Consider the following 20,106-nt stretch of genomic DNA (forward strand, 5'->3'; position numbering starts at 1 on the left):
AAATCAGTACGGGGTGAACGATCAAGGTTATTGATGTGATCACAAGCCTTAATAGACAGCAGCCCCATAAAGTTTTACGCGCTTAGAGAATCAGTAATGTCAGTGGTTGCTTCCGACGTTGAAAACCACGAAATCGGCAACGAAACTAATCGGCTTAGTTCGAAAATAGGCTATAATAGACACGTTAATCGCTTATTAAAGGCTTAGCTATACTTTAGTGTCCATCCATCAGTATTCGGACAGGTTGGAAGGCAAAAGTTGCCTTCAAGCAATTTGTATGACTTTAAATTGAGTTTTTAAGTCTAGTACACGCTAGCTTACACGTTGAGCGATTTTGATCTCTGAGACAGACGCAGAAATCTACGAAGACATGTTTATGAATCAACCCTCGATTAAAGCCCTGTTGCGGAACGAAAAACCGCAGGTCTAAGTCTCCCGATAAGAATGAGCGACTATTTAAATGGTCTCCCACACCATGTCAGTAACTCTTGTGACATTGTACTGTTTGCAGATGATATATCTCAATTTTCAAGGCTGACAGAAGTAAAGACAATTCTGACGATGAAAGCCGTGCTATGTCGCATGTATCTCACTGGTTTACTGTTAATAACTTAGTTTTGAACGCAAAGAAAACAAAGTGTGTGGTATTTATGTTACCAAATGTAAAGTTGATAAAGAAGTAATGATAAATGGAGAATCATTTAAATTGGAGAATTCTACAGTTTTTCTATTAGTTACCTTGGATTGTAAGCTACAGTGGGGTGCCCATATCGAGGCACTAGCGCATGAGCTCAGCTCAGCTCAGCTGCTTTTGCAGTCAGAAAAAATCACTCAGCGTATAGGAGAGAGAACTATCCAGTCTGTCTCCAGCTAACGAGTTATGTAATTAATCTGTTTGCAGTTGCTTTGGCTGTGGCTATTTACCACAAAAACGACAAAGACGTGTCGCTAAGCGATTTTGCAAGACTAGCCACGGGCGAAGCCAGCCACCAAACAACTTCTTGTCGTACATTCGCATTTATAGTAATAGTTAGGATTTATTTTCTCTAAACTTTTCAATACATTAAATAAGAAAGATTATTTCATTTGTACAAAGTCTCATAAATTTGTTAAATTATTTGGCAATAATTTGCAATCACTTTTAAGCATCTGTTAACATGTGCATGCGTTGGAACGGAAAATTCAATAACGCTTTATCATATCACGTAGGCAGGAGTAGTTTTCCAAGCTGACGGCTTGGAAAATGTCTTGAAATCCGTCCGTGCCGACGCGTAGGCGGCAAACTAAATTAAAATCGTTTCAGATAATAATATACAAATTTTAAATTAAAAAACCACCGACTTTCTATATACTGTACATTTTTCTAGTCAAGCTTTTCATTCAATACCAATTCTGTTCAGAGTTCAGTCAGAGTTCTGGAAAAATATGTAATCCGCTCCGCCATTTGTTGGCGGCGGTTATTATACCGATTTTCATGAATCATAACTGAGAATACTCTAGACTAATTCACCTTTCAAACAAAACAAAATCAATGTCAGAGACAAACAAAGTGATAATATTCCGTCGTTTTTGCGTCGGGGGTTAATAAATAGATTAACAGACTGTCGTAACGACACAGTCTTGTGCTCAAAATTGCAATAAAAGTTTAATAGTACTAAGAAAACTAAATACAGTATTTAACTAGCGAGTACTACTACATACTATATCGACATTGTTCACCAAAAGAATTAATTGGCAACTAATTAAATAAACAATAAAAAAAATTATAATAAACAACTGGCAAGAATATAAATAAATATAAATATACTACGACAATACACACAACGCCATCTAGCTGCAAAGTAAGCTCAGCTTGTGTTACAGAGATAAACACCCAGACACTGAAAAACATTCATGTTCATCACAGATACATTTTCCAGTTGTGAGAATCAAACCCACTGCCTCAGAAAGCAGGGTCGCACACTGCGCCAATCGGCCATAAGGTGTGCTGGGAAAGTATAAAAACTATAAAAAAAAAATTAAAAAATCTTAAATCAGTATAATTTTACATGTGTTTTTTTTTTAAATTATTCATCATTTTGTTAGTCAAAAAGAAAATTGTCACATTATAATATAATTTATAATTACTAAACTGATATATAAAAAAAACACACATTAGCTAATTTTGATACACTTTTGCAAACATTATATTTTTTGAGTAATGATAAAAAGTACTTTCTGCCCGGTATTGAAAAAGTGAGGACTTCACACACTATAGTAAAATTCTCTAAGAAAGAATTTATCATGACGACACCGCTGGCTTGGTAACTATGGCGAAGAGCCATCTCCATGAATTAGCGGTAAATATTAGTCAACTGACAACACTATTCCCGGATATAATTAACTACATTATATATGACAAAAATATGCCAATGGCAATAGTGTGAGCGGACTTTGAAGCCATTTGGTGTATTATTTATAAACAATGATGTCCTTGGAATACGGTCAAAGTATCTAAGTAAGAATTTCAAAGGTATGATAGTTTGAAAGTGGCAAGTATTTCATGGATGGTAAAAAACACTATGGAGTTCGCCCACGGTGACTTTTTGGAGCGATTCAGAAGCGCATTTCGTTAACGCGTGTCTGTATCACTTTCTTATTTGTAACTTATTATAACAGACAACTGTGGCAGCTATATTAAACTCATACCCTTGGTCGGTAACTACGCGGCATTTTACCATAACGCTAAATCGCTTGGCACGTCTTAAAAACATAAATTCAACTATGGTAAACATCGCCTTAGTTGCGAGCGTTGTTAATGTATGGTTTCCTAAAAGTGCAAATGGTACCTGCGTCTAAATCAACTGGCCAATTACACAATCGACGAGTTTCTATACTGTGACGCAAGCGCTCAAAGACCGTCGACCTACGACCGGTTGGTTGGACTTTGCACACATTTCGCGTATTTACAAATAAACATGTCCTTGGCGACCAGACGGCATGCGATCGTCTAGATACTACTTGTTAGGACTCATTGACTCTAAATATATAATTGATATAGAGTAACGAAGTCTGATTAGTATATTTGGGTGAAATTGCCTTTTTGTCTATCTGTACGCTTGTCAGAGTTTTTTAACATCTGAATTGAATAACGTAGAAACTTCTCGTTCAGAATTATTCTATTATTAGTAGTGTTCTAATTTACGTGCGCTAAAAAAGTAATTAATGGAAAGGAGGAACAAAAAAGGTCCCAGTATACGCCCTGAAATACGCCTCTTAATGATTTTAATTTACGTTATTTTTTTAATTCTCACGTTATCTGGAAGTTGGTTCATACCATGGCCTTGAATGCGTTCACATTCTTCTTGGATCACCCTATCATTCCTATTTTCAGCCTCATAGTTGGTACACCGCACTAACTCACCCGCCTGCACTATTGCGACGTTTTCTCGGCTCCTAAGGGTCGTAGCGTAGGTTAAATATCATTTAACCTTCGTCAAGAATAGGTCTACCAATTGCAAAAAATAACTTTTATATCGGTTTGGTATTTTCTAAGTTTATAGCGTTCAAACAAGTAAAAATCTTTTAATTACCCTTATTGATAGTAATACCAATTTATGTTGATATAACTTAAACCACCTAGTTAATCCCCTCGAGGGTGAAAATTTAAATATGTATGACCTTATAACCTTCTTCAAGAATATTTTTTTAACTACGACAACAGAGATGAGTGTGCAGACACACAGTGTGTGAGAACACATTCTTCGGCTTAAGAATTAGTATAGATAAAGATAGACAGATAGCATAGATTTTACAAAAGCATGTCGAATGGGTAAACACAACATTATATCATTGTAGAATTCTTGGCTGCTATTACTCCATTTGTCAGTTGTATTTTTAACAAAACAAAAAAATTTATAAAGGTCACAAGAATGGGTAAATCTCTATTAGTGTTATATTATTACTAGCGTTTTTCCGTGATTTCGTACCGCATCAAACTACTAATAAAATTCCCATACAGATATCACACAAATATTACACAAATATTATGGAGTATATTGTGTAGAATATCAGTTAAATGTCCTACCGCACACCTCACCCACATGTACTTTTACCTCGTTTCCTTCGTTTGAGCGATGAATTCGACAGTTGCTCGAACACACGCTTCTTGTAATGGGTCGCACCCTGGACGTAAACGGCACGAAGGACCTGATTTGGCCTTGCCTACAGCTAATTTTAAGTTAAACTGCCTATAACCTTCCTCAGGAATGTGATTATTTAATTCAATAGAATGCATGTCTCAATTTCAAATCTGACTGAATTTTTTTGAGAACAGCTTGTTCAAGAAATCAAGCAAGCAGAAGACAAAACTTGTCAGCTTAATCATTAGTGATCATTATAAAAAAATTGGTTTATAAAGTATGTGGATTTTTTAAATTCAACTTGATGTTATTGAATTAAGATACTTTTTATCCCCTTGAAATAAAATCCTTATATCATCCTTATCATCATCAACTCATTACTGATCCTCTGATGACTACAGGGCACCGGTCTCCTCTCAGAATGAGAAGAGTTCAGCAATGATATTTAATATCTTAAAGAACCAGAAACCTCAGACTTACAAAAGCATAGCCCACACCACTGCGGTTTCACAACACACAAAGGTTGCAGGCGGTTAATGAGAAAAACAAATCGTGACGCCAATAATATAATTAATCTTGCAACTACGCACATACTATTAGTTGGATTTTGCATTTCTGTATTTTTATAATGAAATAGTTGAATCTGCAAATTTGGCTCCGTCTCAACATGATCAAGATCATTACGGCGGTTTCCGCTAGTCTAGATACTATTTATTATACCAACTCTTACGACTAAGCGGTGATAGCCAAGTCACTAGGGCTTCGATTTTTGTTTCGGGGAAAGAGTTCTATCCCCGGCAAGCATCTGTAACCTTCAGTTTTTTTTTTTAAATTTATGCAATTACAAATCACTTGCCGTAACGGCGAAGAAAAACATTGTAAAGATACCTGCACGCCTAAAAGTCCTCCATAATGTTCTCAAAGGCGCGTGAAGTCTACCAATCCGCACTGGGCCAGCGTGGTGGACTAAAACCCTAAGAGACATAAATAAAATTGAAGTGTATGTCTGTGATTTCGAAATGACTACCTCTTACCAAGTGTGACTACCTCTTGTTCGTCTGTCTCCCAGTTCGTACGGGTTAGCCTTTGGAACAGCTGAACCGATTTTGACGGAACTTTCACAGGCACGTTAAAAAATATATAAGGTATAACATAAAACCCGTTTTTATAAGGAAATCTACCTCTAAGAGAGTTGGAGGAATGTAGGAAGAGACTCCCGCGCTTTTCAGCGTTAAGGCAGGCTCGTTTTAGAGTGTTGAATAAAATTTCTCAAAAACCTTCTCCTCGTACGGCTTCCCTTAATGGGATGGCTTTGCCAAGTACCTACTTCGATGCATTGGATTCGATGGATCACCGCGCTAGAAACCCATTGGCGTTAAGAATTATTTCCTATTCTGCATTGGCGGAAATAAGTCATAATATTATTGCATTGTATTTGTGCAGTGTTGTGTGCTTTATCAACGACGTAACGGGGCGTGACGCGGTGACAGTGATAATTGAAAATAGCTTGAATTGTGACGTAGGTGATAGATACACATAGTCGCGACGGAGTCACATAGTATGATCATGGCAGGGTGTTTGCGATTTTTATTGTCACTTTGAAAATAAAATTTGTATTTTAAGCCCGTTTTTATTGATCCTAACAAACGATTAGCTGATCACTTTCAATGCCACCATTACTAACACTAGCTTTAGTATATCTACAAACTGTTGTGTAGCATACTACAATGGAAAATAGATAGTCATAACAAAATTGTATTTTCTGCAGTGTTATGTCCCTTATCAGCGACATAGCGGGGCGTGACATAGTGATAATTGATAATAGCGTTAATCGTGACGTTGACAAAGGTACACAAGTCGCGACCGAGTCACGAAGTTATTGTAGTGCTAGATCACATTAGGAGTAAATGTCTCTAATGATCATAATCACGTTATACCTATCAAAGCCTAAGAGACGTTATAGTGTTCAAAACTTGAAAAATATATACTACGATTGCTAAGAAGAGAAATGGAAATCTCATTTGTTAAGACACCATACTTGTAAATTATATTTTTACTTTTTATGTATACTTTAAGTATAATTACACAAATGAAAAATATAGTTATAAGTAACTAGGTACTTATAGCCTTACTCGGAAATTGGGCTTCGAAACACGATAAGGAATTTTCAACTTAATATTTACTTTTGAACGGAAGTACTGGTATTGTTTTTTAACCGATTTACAAAAAGGGGGAGGTTCTCAATTAGTTTGTATTTTTTTATGTTTGTCGGCTCCGAACTCTGTCATTTACAAACCGATTTGAAAAAATATTTTTTCCCATATGGTCCCATTTTCATCAGGTCATGAACTGTTGAAGTGATCCTGGAAAAATTGAGGGAAAACTTCAAATATTATAGAGACACCTATAGCAATTTGAGTATTTTTAAAGTAACTTGAGCATTTGCTATCGAAAACTATTATTTTGTCAAATGAAAATGACGATGAAGGATGGCCACCGAAGCTACACAATAATAAGTATTACACTGGTTGCGCTTGAAATAAGGTATAATGGTAGGTAAGCAATTTATGCTTGTCACAATAAAGGATCAGAAGGGCCGGGATAACTCCTCAAGTATCTTAATGCTTCAGGATGTTTACTTGCATTGATGGATTGCTTGATGAAAACAGATTTCTTTTTAGAAGCTTATAAGCTTCTGAGTTATAATCGACTTCCGGCTATTATAACCACAGAATTATAACTTAGATATTATGCGTGAATTTCTTTTTGACATAAAAGAGTGATTTTTTTTTTTTTACACAAGAGAACCTACTTGGCAACGACTTGTAGATGTTGTATTAAATATTTATTTCTTGCTTTTTAGTTGTATTACAAAGTCGGTTCGTTTTTCTATTTTTTTTTAATATTGTAGATTCTAATGTATGTACTGCAATGTTTTAAATCAGCTTGCTGTGTTGAGACGGCCAACTTTATATAGACGCAGTATGCCATCTACAGTTCTATTTGAAAAAATAAATTTTTCACTTTGACTTTTAAGTTGTCGAATTTCTTCATTACTTTTTAGAGTAAAAAAAAAATAACTATAAAAACAAACCGACATAACTTGCACTCAAAAGTAATGAAATGATTGTTTACATTGTAACTTAGATAAAAATGGAGTAAGTAAAGGCACTAGGTACGTAATTAGGTAGGTAAAGCCTACGCATCATTCAACTGACCTACGCTTCTTATACGATTTGTAAGTAGTAATACAAATATACCTATTATGTACCAACGTTGTTTATATGTATTATATTATCACCAGCCTTGAGGTCCGTACAATAATAAAGGAAAAAATAGGCAATATGGCACCCAAGGTCATAGTGATTAATGTTAATGAACACACTCGCCGGGATGAGAGCGTCCTGTCAGGGGACTAGGTAACGATTTCTCACCTATTTCAGGGTTTAACTTTTAACAAGCTATGTTTTTATATCGGCAGCCCGATTCACAAAATTTTCCATTATTCAGCGACTCTTCATACAAAACGCATAATTTAACAGACATCGTTTTTTTGTATGGAGATGATTTTTGCAGGCTGATTCAATTTCTCAGTTGACACCAAATTTAGCTAGCCCCTGTGGAAAGTAACCATCAAACAACGCCCAAACCATTACCTTTACCTGGCAACCGAGATGAAATTAACTCAGTCGGAAACTTAATTTACTAGAAACTTTTCTTTTTGTTATTTATTCCACTACAACTACAATTTTCCCTTGGTCTATGAGGGTAGCGGGCTTACCTGTTACGGAGTATGGTAGTCATATCCCTATTCGGTTTCTACGCGACATCGCATCGGAACACTAAATCGCTTAGCGGCACGTCTTTGTTGTGACTTGCCACAGCCGAAGCCGTATTTTCTCTGGTCTGGAATATATAAATTTCCAAATTGCCCCCTGCCAGAAAAGGAACCCGCAACCTCCCACTTAAATTCACAGCGCTAACCGTTGCGCCAGAGAGGTTGTCAGGGAGGTTTGGGAAATTTCCACAGTGGCTAGCTAAATTTGGTGTCAACCGAGATAGTGAATTGGCCTGCAGGTGGCCACTGCACCGGATAGCAACTTTTGGAAAAGTAAATAAATCGGAAAGCAGCCTTGTGATTTACAATAAACATAGTGCATCCGTCACGAGTATCATTAACCCTTTACAGGTCCACTCTAAGACACGGGTATCCTCTCATAATAAAAAGAATTATGTGTCTTCACATTTAAAGCAAAGCAACTAAATATCACATGCTTAATCAGCATCTTTGAGCCGGATAAAGGTATAAACAAAGATACAAGCATTCATAACATTAAGCATGAATTTATAGCACTAGATACAGAAGTACTAGGAGAAGAGAAAACAACGTATTAGGTCTTTACGCTAAAGTTCGTTATCCCTTTGTATTAAGTAGGTACTCGAAATGTTACAGATAAAACTTTTAAGAGGACAAGTAAATATTCTAAGGTGAGCTTGATAAAATACGCGATAATATATTCAATGTCATCGACTCATTGCCCACTGATAATACTTGAAGACAAGGCTTTTGTATTTTAGCAAATCCGCTTTAGGGCCCGCACTGCGAAAAAGTCCGCGCGACTTTCTAGTGATTTATATTCGTGTGTGTTAGGTTACATTCCGTGTATTTTACCCAACACACAGACAGTAAATTTTCTATTACCGGCCGTAGTAACCAGACCAGACCAGACAAAATTTCTGATTTTCCCATTCCCGGAATTAATTCCGGGACCTCCTTGAAAGACACACAGCACTTACCACTGCGCTGGCGAGGTAAATTTTGAAAGTTGGGAGCGTTTTAAATAACTTTAAAAGTTGTATATTTTTTGTTGCGAAAATTTTCGCTGGCTACTTTACAAAAAACTTCTAGAACTATTCAAGTCAATAAAAACCTACCTTTATCCCCCTACTTTCAAATAAAAAAAACAAAGTTCACGCTTTACTTATCAATCGTTCAGTTTGATCTATAATCTACAACCTTGATAGATACTAACAAGGTAAAAAACAAATAGAAATAATACACTTATCGTAATAATCATTAAACGCATCGGCAAATATTTGATGCTAGAATTGATCGATAAAAACGTACCTACTGATAGCATTACCACTCAACCCGTCAATCCATACTGGAGCACCATAGTGGGTCAAGGCTCCAAATCTCTCCATCCTAATCAGAGATCAGGCCTATGCCTATGCTTAGCATGGGGCATTAATAGGATGACAACAGTTGTTTTTTTTTTATTTCGCTACAAGTTAGCTGTGAGACTGCAATCAGAACTTGTGTTAAGTGATGTCACAGTCTAAGATGGCAGTGGGCTGACCTGTTCGGGATGTGACAGTTTTATTGAACCTATACTCTGAGCTGAGGTTATCAGTAGGGTAGTGAACAAGCCACGGCAGACGCCAGACCAGACCAGAAAAACTCCAGATGTTATACCACACTCAGATGTTACACATGTAAGATCACCGCGCCCACCACTGAGCCAGAAAGGCTTACAAACAAATCCTGAGTATTTAACAACTGGTCTACCATAATACACTAGTATTAAAAAGCACTTAAACGGTATAGCGAATCATCGGTTATTTATCTAAATTGTTTTATAGCAAACATTAAGATATCGCTATATCTAAATCTCCATCACGCTATTAAATGGCACTTGTTACTGGGTAATAAAGGCATTACGATGGCCTCTCGGAACATGATATCTAAATAAGGACTAGGTACCAGCAGTGGCGTGTACAGGGTTTTTGACCAGGGTAGGCATAAAGAAGCCATAAAATGGGAAAATCCTTCGCATATATAAGTTATACAAAAATTTGAGGGTAGGCAGTGCTTTTGTGCGTGTATGAAGTGCACGCTACTTTATGCTACTAATTGAAGGGACCAAGGAGATGGCCCAAGTGTGTGTTATAAGTCGAAAACCATCGCCTATGAACAGAGAAACACTTCTCAGTTCTCGCTCTACAACGTGCCATCCTGTTACCCTCAACCATGGTCTTATGTTAAGACACATGTGCTCATAATTACACTGGTAACTACGACCTTTAGCCGGAACACGGCAATGCTGCTTGGCGGCGAAAATAAGCATGGCGATAGTACTTCCCGGACGAGCTAACATAGTAATTTAGCGGACAATGAATAGAGCATGTGCGGATTATTTCAAGTCAGAAATGGAATCAGTAGAAAAATTTAGTTACTGACATAGCTCAACGAGTCGCGAAGCTAAAGTGGCAATGGACAGGCCAAGCAGCGATCTCCGGCAGGCACCTCTATCTTTCCGGAGTTATATGTGTTCTAAGGAATTAATTACCACTTGCTACAACGGTTAGGGAAAACATCTGCATGCCTGAGAGTTCCCCATAATAAAAATAAAGGTGTGTGGAATTCACCCGTGCGCACTGGCACTGACATGCCATGGCATGGCGTTCGGCTTGCATTAGAAAATGTGTGTGTTTAAAGAATATTTGAAATGTTATTTTACTCATTTCGTAAGTAGGCTCGGAATAGCATAATTGAACAGTTTCTATATGGTTTCATACATTATACAGAACATATTTTGTACCCTTGAAAGTAAAATCAGGTGTGGCATCTAGTACGGCGTACGGCGTACGTGCGAACCGACTACAGCGGCTTCGTCCACGTGACACCGAGCACGGTCACTTGAGTCATGATTGTTTACGTCTCACAAGTTTATGTAAGCCTGGTACCGATTTCAATATTTAAGTTATTACGTCAAAAACATAGTCATCATCATCATCATCTTAGCCTATAACAATTCGCTGCTAGAAAAAGGCTTTAAAAAGGGAGGGTTTGCTTATAATCACTGGGCAGACGTTGGTAATCGCAGTAGATGGTAGTAGTGGTACACCATACAGAGGACGCTGCTGCCCATTATCTGTTATATTTCCTTAGTCGTCTCGTACAACGCCTTCGGGACGAGGAGGGGTGTTCAAACTGTATCGGATTCATTGATTAAAGCTTTTTTAGGATTCTGAAACCTATAACTAAGCCTCCGCTGTCTGTCCAGCCGTGTCGTCCGTCCGACTGTCTATAAGCGAACTATATCTCATGATAAATAGAAGAAGATAGAAGAAAATGTATATTAACTAACGGTTCCACGCGATTTCTTCAAAAACTTCTCATAAGTTTTATCTCCTCTCTTTTATTCTACGACATACTGCGTTGCATGCCCGACCGTTGTTTGACTCCTAAATGTTTTAGAACGAGATGGGTTCTACAACATTGTATTTTTCCCTCAGTATTCCACAAGAATTTGGCTATGAAAATTTAAAAAAAAAATTAACTCGAATTATACCTAGATCAAGAGGTTAGCACGTTCTAAAATATACCCTTTATTGCCGTGGTCGCACAGAATTAAATTTCACGGTACGTACGGGTATCCCTATCTGTTCTTTGGATACAAAACAACACGTCATTGGACTTTGCACTGTAGTTAGTGCCTACTAGTAGGTTATTTTATTATGTTTATATAGTATCTGTAAAGTGTTTATAATATATATGTACATCTAAAACGAATGATTTCGATAAGGATATATACATTTCGCTTGCTCAAATAGTTTTCGAGATTTAACAGCACCGCCGGCATGCTGAAGAGAGCGTTGGCTACTTTAAAGACTCGGCACGTGTATCTTCTCGCATGTACATTCATTTCCTTTTGCGACTTCGTCTGAAAAAAAATGAATCTAATCCACAATATGGTAACCTATTAGCGTTAGTTTACGTTAGTGACAACCAATATTTATAAAAGTGTGCTTTACAAACGAAAAAACAAAAAGTAAAACAGCTTTTTTAGCCAAAAACAGCAAAAAAACTGTCCTATCAATAGTCAATCTTAATCTGCTTTTAACATCCGACCGATCATGCTGGTGATATCGCACTTTAAAGTACTAAACCTAACTTCCTCCTCGCATTCTGCAGCCAGCTATAAATAGATGGGGGAAGCGAATTGTAGTAAGCCGTGTACAAATGCCGTTATATGCAGGCAATGACGTCATAAAATAAAACACAAAATTTTCTACCTTTATATATAAAGGGCACTTTTGATTCGTACTTATACATTTTTATGATGCTTATTTTTTACTCATGACTCATTAGAATCGACTACCAAATTGAGGAGTTACATCATCCTCATCTATTTAGGTCCTACTTCTGGGCGCAGGCTAGCTCTCTTGACGGGGTTTTAGAAAACGAGGGTCTATTCTAAAACCCCGTCTTCTACGGGACTCTTCTCCAATACCGATTGGTAGCCTTCAACGATTATTATAACGTAATAGTGATAATAACCGTGACCGACGTGTATATGTGGTGTTCGAGGCAAAAGGGTGACAATTTCCTAACTCTGGACTGGTACCTACTGATTTGACATTAGAAAGTTGAAGTATTAACACTGGGTTGACCATGGTTCTCGTAGGTGTCGAGCGCTTACTTGCTCGTTCATCGCTATGAGTTATTCCGCCGGATAGAGAATCTTCATGGAAAAATCTTGTCAAATTCTACCTTATGTCTAATTACTTTGGGATGTACATGGTTTTATTCAGCGTTATAACTGACATTGGCCGTGAGCGTTAACGTGGCATCAAGCCAACAACTTATAGTAGGTAGGTAGTTATAGGCTTGTAAAACAAATATCGATGAATCGATATATCAACATAAAAAATACAAGTATCGAAAATGGATCACACAAATACCTACGATGTATTATGTATTTCCAGTAGCATCTTCGGTGACCGCCATAGATTTTTGATAGGGGAAAAACTTACGGTTTTGCGTCACCGATGACCTCGACATGCTCGTAGCGTAATTAGCCAGAGTAATGACGCGTAGTATAGCAGTCATGTGGACCACTTGAACAGTTTATTTTTTGTATTGTTTTAAGTGTTTTCGATAGTTATTATTTTAATTAACAAATTGTAAAACCACTGTGCAGTACAATAATTAGTTAGTTTGTGATATATGTTTATGCAGAAAAATATAGTACATGTACCTACGTATGTAATTAATAACGAAACACAATTATTCCATTGTTTTGAGTATTTACTTCTGGCGGCCTCCTTATGAATACCTGTTTTTTTTCAGGTATATCGATATTTTTTTTATATCGAAATAGTTTTTTTGTCGGTTATGGCTCGATATATGGTCACACGTGCAATCCGTTGCTTGTGATCCCTTGCTACGAATTACCCTATGTACGTACCTTTATGTAACCTAATCACTTGTTTATGTGTAAGGTAAATACCTACTTAGCTATTGTTTATGCACAGGTGCATGTCGTAAAACTTGACTGTATTTATCGAGATTAATTATTACGATCCATTATCCCCTTCTGAGCTACATACAAATTCTCATTCTACCACACTGCATCGCCCGTCTTTTGCTTGACTCCTAAGGATATTTAGAGTCATGTTAAAAAAACCTTTCTCAAGAATTGGGCAAGAGTTCCAGAGATAGCTTGTTCTAATAAATAAACCTTTATTCCCAATTTAATTAAGCCCTTTGGGGTTTAATTTTTCATGAATCCTAAGAAACATAAATTTACATCTTTTTTTGTAACACACATTTCTGTGGCTTTAAGACTAAGGGCTTGAACACAAAACTGCGATACGACGCGATGCGAATTCGCAACGCAGAAAGTTGCGACACGAATTGCTGCGATGCGATTTCGTGCGGCAAGGCGTCTCCCAGGGTGAACATTCCTTCGACGACCGTCAACCGTACTAAACGTATTTTAAATTGAATACTAGGTCGTGACATGGATCGTAAAAAGAAGTGTGCACTTTTGTTATTGCTAAGGAGATACAGGAAAAAGAAACAAAGAAGATTTTGGGTTCATCCATTTATTACTGTTATGAATCCCGATGGGAACTATTTCCATCTAAAATATGAAGCTTTGAAAACCGACGAAAAAAAATTTTTTGAGTATTTTAGAATGAGCATATCTTCATTCGAACAGCTTTTAAGTTTATTATCACCATATCTTCAGAAACGATCGTACAAGGGGAGAATTCCTGTTATGCCTCTGGAAATGATTGGCCTCACTATCCGGTAAGTAAAGTAAAACATTAATTGTTTACATAAGTTTTTATTGAGAAAAGAGTTTTCCAAATATTACAATCGATTAAATTTACGTAAAATCAAAGTCTTCTTCAGTTGAAAGTGTGCTTAATATGCTTGAGGTAGAAAAATCATTACTAGGTGAATCAATTTGATCTGGTATGTAACTCGCAGATGACTGTGGACGTACAAGTGGCGTTTGTTGAGATGTAGCGAAATGTTGAGTTTGATAGCCACCCTGGTAGTTGCTATTCGGATAGTAGTAGCCGTGAGGTTGATGCAATTCTGTTAAAATTTGAAGAACTCTGCTCTGAAAGATTAGTGTTTTATTGTCATCTAACCTTTCAAGAGATGGTAGAATACCTTTAAAAAAAGATATGTGTCTATTCTCCGTTTCCTTTAAAATCTTTACAATATCATCTTCAAAATTATTATTAACCATCTTTCTTTTTGGTGGTTGCTTTTGGTAACGTGTTTTAGATGAACCTTCTTGATTATCTGGCTCATTTTCTAAATCTTTTATACTGGTAGTGGTCTCATTTTGTAAATTTTTCTTAAGAAATTTTAATTGTTTGTACAGATGGTATTCTTTTATATTTTTTGATCCAGACCCTGACCTACTTGCATCTTTGAGTTTCTTTTCATATTTATTAAAGGTATCCTTAATCCCCCTCCATCTTTGTATTACTGAATTACCTGCAAAAAAAATAGACAATATTTAATTTATGTATGTTTATATCGTTTTAGGTTAGTGTTCTTTACTTTTCAAGTTTATTATATAAATTAATCCTTTTTTTTTCTATTTATGTTACAGATTCCTAGCGACCGGAAATGAAATCAGAAATATACATTTAGATTATTATCGAGGAATAAGTACAGTTGCTAAAATAATACGATTAGTTTGTAGTGCAATATGGAAATTTTGTTTAAATGAAAACATACCAAAAATAACGCAACAGCTGTTTGAAGAAATTGCTGCGAACTTTGACAAGAAAGCCAACTTCCCTAACTGTATTGGAGCCGTTGATGGGAAACATATTCGTATTCGTAGTCCCTCAAACAGTGGATCACTTTTTTTTAATTACAAGGGCTACAATTCAATAGTTTTGTTAGCTATTGTTGACTCGAAATACAGATTCATCTATGTGGACATAGGAGCGTATGGAAAGGAAAGCGACTCCACTATTTTCCACAACACGAAATTGTACGACTTACTGATGAGAGGTGATTTGCCTACACCAACATCGAGGCCGTTACCGGGTTTTCAAGAACCGGTTCCATTTGTTTTTGTCGGAGACGAAGCTTTTTCTATTTCGAATAATGTCATGCGCCCTTATTCTGGCAAGCATTTGTCCGTTAAACAAAGAGTATTCAACTACCGTTTGAGTAGGGCAAGAAGATATGTCGAGTGTACTTTCGGCATACTGGCCAATAAGTGGCGAATATTTCACCGGCCCATTAACGTCTCATATAATTTTGCAATAGACATTGTCAAGGCTTGTTGCATACTACATAACTTTGTAATTAACCGTGATGGATTAGACACCCCTGTTGAAATGATCATAGATTCTGAACTACAACCACTTCAACAACAACTTACCACTTCGAATGTAGGTAGTCAGGTAGTAAGTGCAAATATAATAAGAAACGAATATTCGGATTACTTTACTAGTGAAGTTGGAGCATTAAGCTGGCAACTACAAAAAATTTAAGAATATACAATGCGGCTTACATTGCTGCTCGCTTTCTTGATATTAAGTCAATACAACAGGTACAAAAGGATCACATCGCAAAACTAAAAATCGGCCCAGTGCGAGTCGAACTCGCGCACGAAGGGTTCCGTACTATTATCTATAATAGAAAACACGTTTATTGTATGGGGACCCCCCTTAATATATATATTTTTTTAATTTTTAGTATTTGTTGTTATAGCGGCAACGGAAATACATCATTTGTGAAAATTTCAGCTTTCTAGCTATCACGGTTTTTGTCTACTTACCAAGTTTAGTTTTTTCATTGTTTTCTTTTTCCTCGAAATTTGGAAATAAACTTTTACATACGTCCTTCCAAGCATCTTGTTTGATGAATTTGTTTTTATAATCTTCATTACTAGTGTCCCAAAGAACAGGGCGCTCCTCAATCAGTGATATTAAAAAATCAACGTCGTACTCTGTCATTTTTTTACATTAAAGTACACGTCTTGCCCACGCGCAGTCTCAGAGCGAACTAAACATAATATGGTCAACAAGTGTGACGTAACATCGCAGAAATACGCGATGCGAATCAGTTCGTATGTTCTTGCGGTGGGTCGTGCGAGGTCGCAGGTTTTTGCGATGCGACGTCGCACCGCAGTTTTGTGTACAAGCCCTAAAACTGTAAAAAATACAAAGTTGCAGGCAACAGCTAGTTCATTATAAATATCACACAAGCTTTAGGTATATATAATTAAACATATTGAGTTACAATTACTCAGTAAACATTGTCATCTGTGACCTAAATTTATAAATTAAATACAGGCTGATTGTGTCATACCTACTACCTTATTGTTTTGTTCCAGAACATTCTTATATTATTATTATTATTAAATAAAAGAAACCTTAAAAACATGAGAAACACTCTCAAAATGTATAATTAGAAGAGAAAGATGCTAAAAAAGTTATATTATAATTTTGTAGTCAGAATCATTCAAATTGTTCTACACATATTTTGTTACCAACTTGTGGTTATCACTGAGTTTGTCAACATACAATTTCTAATATGTTAACCTCCCTGGCACAGTGGTGACTATGGGAGTAGGAAGGTTTGACCCCTGTAGAGGAAGTTTGGGAATTTTAGTTAATGAATTCTCTGGTGTGGTGTAATGCTTTGTCAATGGCTAGTAACCCTACCAACAAAGGATTAAGCGCTTGGGTTTGATTCCATCTAGAAATTGCTTACAGGGCTTTAGGTTTAATAAAACTGCCATACCACTAACAGGCTGGCTAGCCCCCTACTATCTTAGACTGCATCTTCGCTTTGAACAGCCCTTCACCAATCAACCAGTTGTAGTAGAATAAAGCAAAAAAATTAACCAATACAAACTTTCACGTTAATTAGGCTATATTCTCTCTGGAGAATAACAAATCAAAAAATATTATTAAACTCCAACTGGAAGTTCTAGAGATTAGCACTTCCAAACTAAAACACTCTTCAGCTTTATAGATATAGATTTGTTATTATTTGACACATGAATAACAGCTCATGAATACAAACAATTACTTGCTGAAGTAAACTGATTTAAAAAGATTATGATTGCCAGCACTTATTGTGTTGTTGGTAACAATACTTTTCACTTATACCTTGAGTGTGAAAAGTTTTTAGTTTTAAAACAACACTTATTGTCTATGTGTTATGAATTGTTTTTCATTCATTAATTTAGTTCGCTGAAAGCAGTTTTTAAAGAATTTTAAACTTTATATACATACTGAAATGGTTAATTTTGTATTAATAGTAAAGTTTGTTTATTGACCTAAATTATTCTGAATAACTAAATTAAATTGTGTTTCAGTCTGTTGATTTAACTCTTTCGGGTTTTCCTCTTAGCCACCACAATGCAAACATAACATTAACTAGAAATTATAAAAAGCAAAGTGTTGTGAATGTATCAGATTACTTAACTGCTAGAGTTGTGGCTGCAAAACTTGGTCACTTACAAAATACGGCAGAAAGAAAAAAGAAGGCATGCACAAAGGTATGAAGATTATGAGGACATATCAACCGAAATAAAACTGACCTGAGGATGCAAGCTAACACACTATACGGAATGTTAACTAGGCATTTACTACAGTGTAACCTAGATAAATAAAACAAAAGGGTGACATTTTGTTATCCTATCCACCCGTTTTGGATGGCTGGCTAATGGCAAGATGATATTCAACTAACATTAGAAGCTTTATGACAAGGTTGCTTGGAAGCATCCGGCTCCACTTCATCTCTCACAAGATAGAAAAATGGATGTTTAGAGCAACTGCTGAGTTTCTTGCCGGCTTCTTCTCGGTAGAATCTGCCTTCCAAACCGGTGGTAGAGTCACTACAAACAGTTAGACTTGACGTTTCAAAAGTGCTTATATTAGGCCTACTAGAAATAAATGAATTTTGAATTTTATGGATAAGCTGGAGCCTGATACATGAGGATTTTGCCACCAGCTAAACAGAAATCTAAATAATGGGTGATTTATTATATATTTTTAACAACTGAAATAGTAAAGTAATAAAACTTTACAATACAATATGGACTATATTTTTCATAATAATAATTTAAGTGATCAAACAGAGTAAACTAAATCATTACAGATGCTATACACATTGCAGTTAAAAACATTTGATGATTATATTGTGTATTTATACACAAGTTTTCAATATTTACGCATGTGTATCTTTAGTTTTTAACATCGCAAAATAATAACCTTAACGACCTTGACTTACTTACTGCATAGTTTACACTATAATGGTTAATAAGTAATAACTTCTTATATATAACTCATTATTAATATTATTAAATTGCGTAAGTCCCATACATATAAAAACATGTAAACAGCTCGGCGGTACTCTGGTCGACCTTGAAAAATTCACAATTATTTATTGAAACTTAAGCCGTAAAACATAGGTTTTATTGAGATAACTTTATAATTGAAGACTTACCGAAGTCAATAAACTGTTTTATTGAGAGCGGCGATGGGTTAAACTGTGAATAAAAGTCCAACATTTTGGTAACATTCGAAAAAATTGTGCCCGCTAGCCTCATTTTGATAGATTTGTATTTTAGCACTCTAACACCAAATAATTTAAAAATGTTCACTGTTTAATAAATTAACCACTAAATAACGGTGCGGCACATACTGAAAAGATTCGCTAGCAAATAATAATCACTGAATAAGCGATTTGATTTCGAAACGCGCAAACAATCCATGTGTACGCAAAATTTTCAACTGATGAAAAAAAAACAATTCTTGAATGAATCGACTGCAATCTACTACGAGTTACGACAGTTGACACTTATTGTCATAAATGTCATGAGAAAATGGAGAGTAAAAAAATTTCCCCTTTAATTGAAGTCTCTAAGATGGGTAATTTTTTTTGATGCATTTTAAAATTTAGTCATCTTAGAGAAAAATAAAAATATTTAAATTTAACAATAGGATATTTATCATAAGTAAATATCACATAACGACGATAAATGGAAGATGGTTTCAAATTGAAAAATCTTTCTCCTTTATAAGTTATACAAAAGTTTTAGGCAAGGCGGTGCTTTTGTGCATATAGGATGTGCATACCACTGGATTGCACAAGTGTTTTTTATGCAAGTTATGTACGGCTCATATTTGGGTTGCAAGTCTTTTATGGAAGATTAGTACGTCTCGTATACTGGTCGCAAGTATCTTTTACGCAAGTATTGAATAATTCGTGTACGGTAACAACTTGTATTTTATGCGAGTTTTGGTACGTTTTTATAAGAACGAAAGTCTTTCATTCAATGTCTTGTATTTGGATTGCCAGTGTCATACATAAAGTTTAGTGCATCTTGTATATGAGTATCTTTTATGCAATTATAGTACGTTTCGTTTTCAGTTCGCGAGAGTCTTAAATGCAAGTTTAGTATGTCTTCAATAGAGATCACAATAGTCGCGTGCACAGGATTTTTAACAAGGGATGTAAAAATAAAGAAGATGGCATAAAATGAAAAATTCCGACAAATTAACTTTAAGTCCATTATATTATAGTAGTCTATTATAAAAATAAATAGTTTAAAATATAGAAATATGTGCCGTTCCGAAACGCCTGCAACTGGCACATGTGAAACATCGAAACTATTTTGGACAAAAAAATTGTATGAAA

At 35.9% G+C, this 20,106-nt stretch overlaps 2 protein-coding genes across 2 annotated transcripts in view; both read right to left on the minus strand.

Annotated features, from left to right (window-relative positions):
• The window catches only part of LOC120624868 (pyruvate dehydrogenase (acetyl-transferring) kinase, mitochondrial), a 38,677-nt gene extending 19,456 nt beyond the window's left edge, over window positions 1-19,221 (minus strand). Inside the window, exon 1 of the mRNA XM_039891616.1 lies at window positions 18,913-19,221. Within this exon, the coding sequence (XP_039747550.1) occupies window positions 18,913-19,015 (103 nt within the window). The 5' untranslated portion in view covers window positions 19,016-19,221. The remainder of the gene's footprint in view (window positions 1-18,912) is intronic.
• On the minus strand, window positions 13,766-16,606 carry LOC120624869. Its single transcript, XM_039891617.1, has 2 exons — window positions 16,232-16,606; window positions 13,766-14,928 (listed from the first exon to the last, which is right to left on the minus strand). Exons 1-2 carry the CDS (start codon window positions 16,407-16,409, stop codon window positions 14,303-14,305), a joined length of 804 nt encoding a protein of 267 aa, XP_039747551.1. The 5' UTR covers window positions 16,410-16,606; the 3' UTR covers window positions 13,766-14,302.
• Window positions 19,222-20,106: the final 885 nt, after the last annotated feature.

This window comes from Pararge aegeria, chromosome 7 (assembly GCF_905163445.1).
Source record: "Pararge aegeria chromosome 7, ilParAegt1.1, whole genome shotgun sequence".
Lineage (NCBI taxonomy): Eukaryota > Metazoa > Arthropoda > Insecta > Lepidoptera > Nymphalidae > Pararge > Pararge aegeria.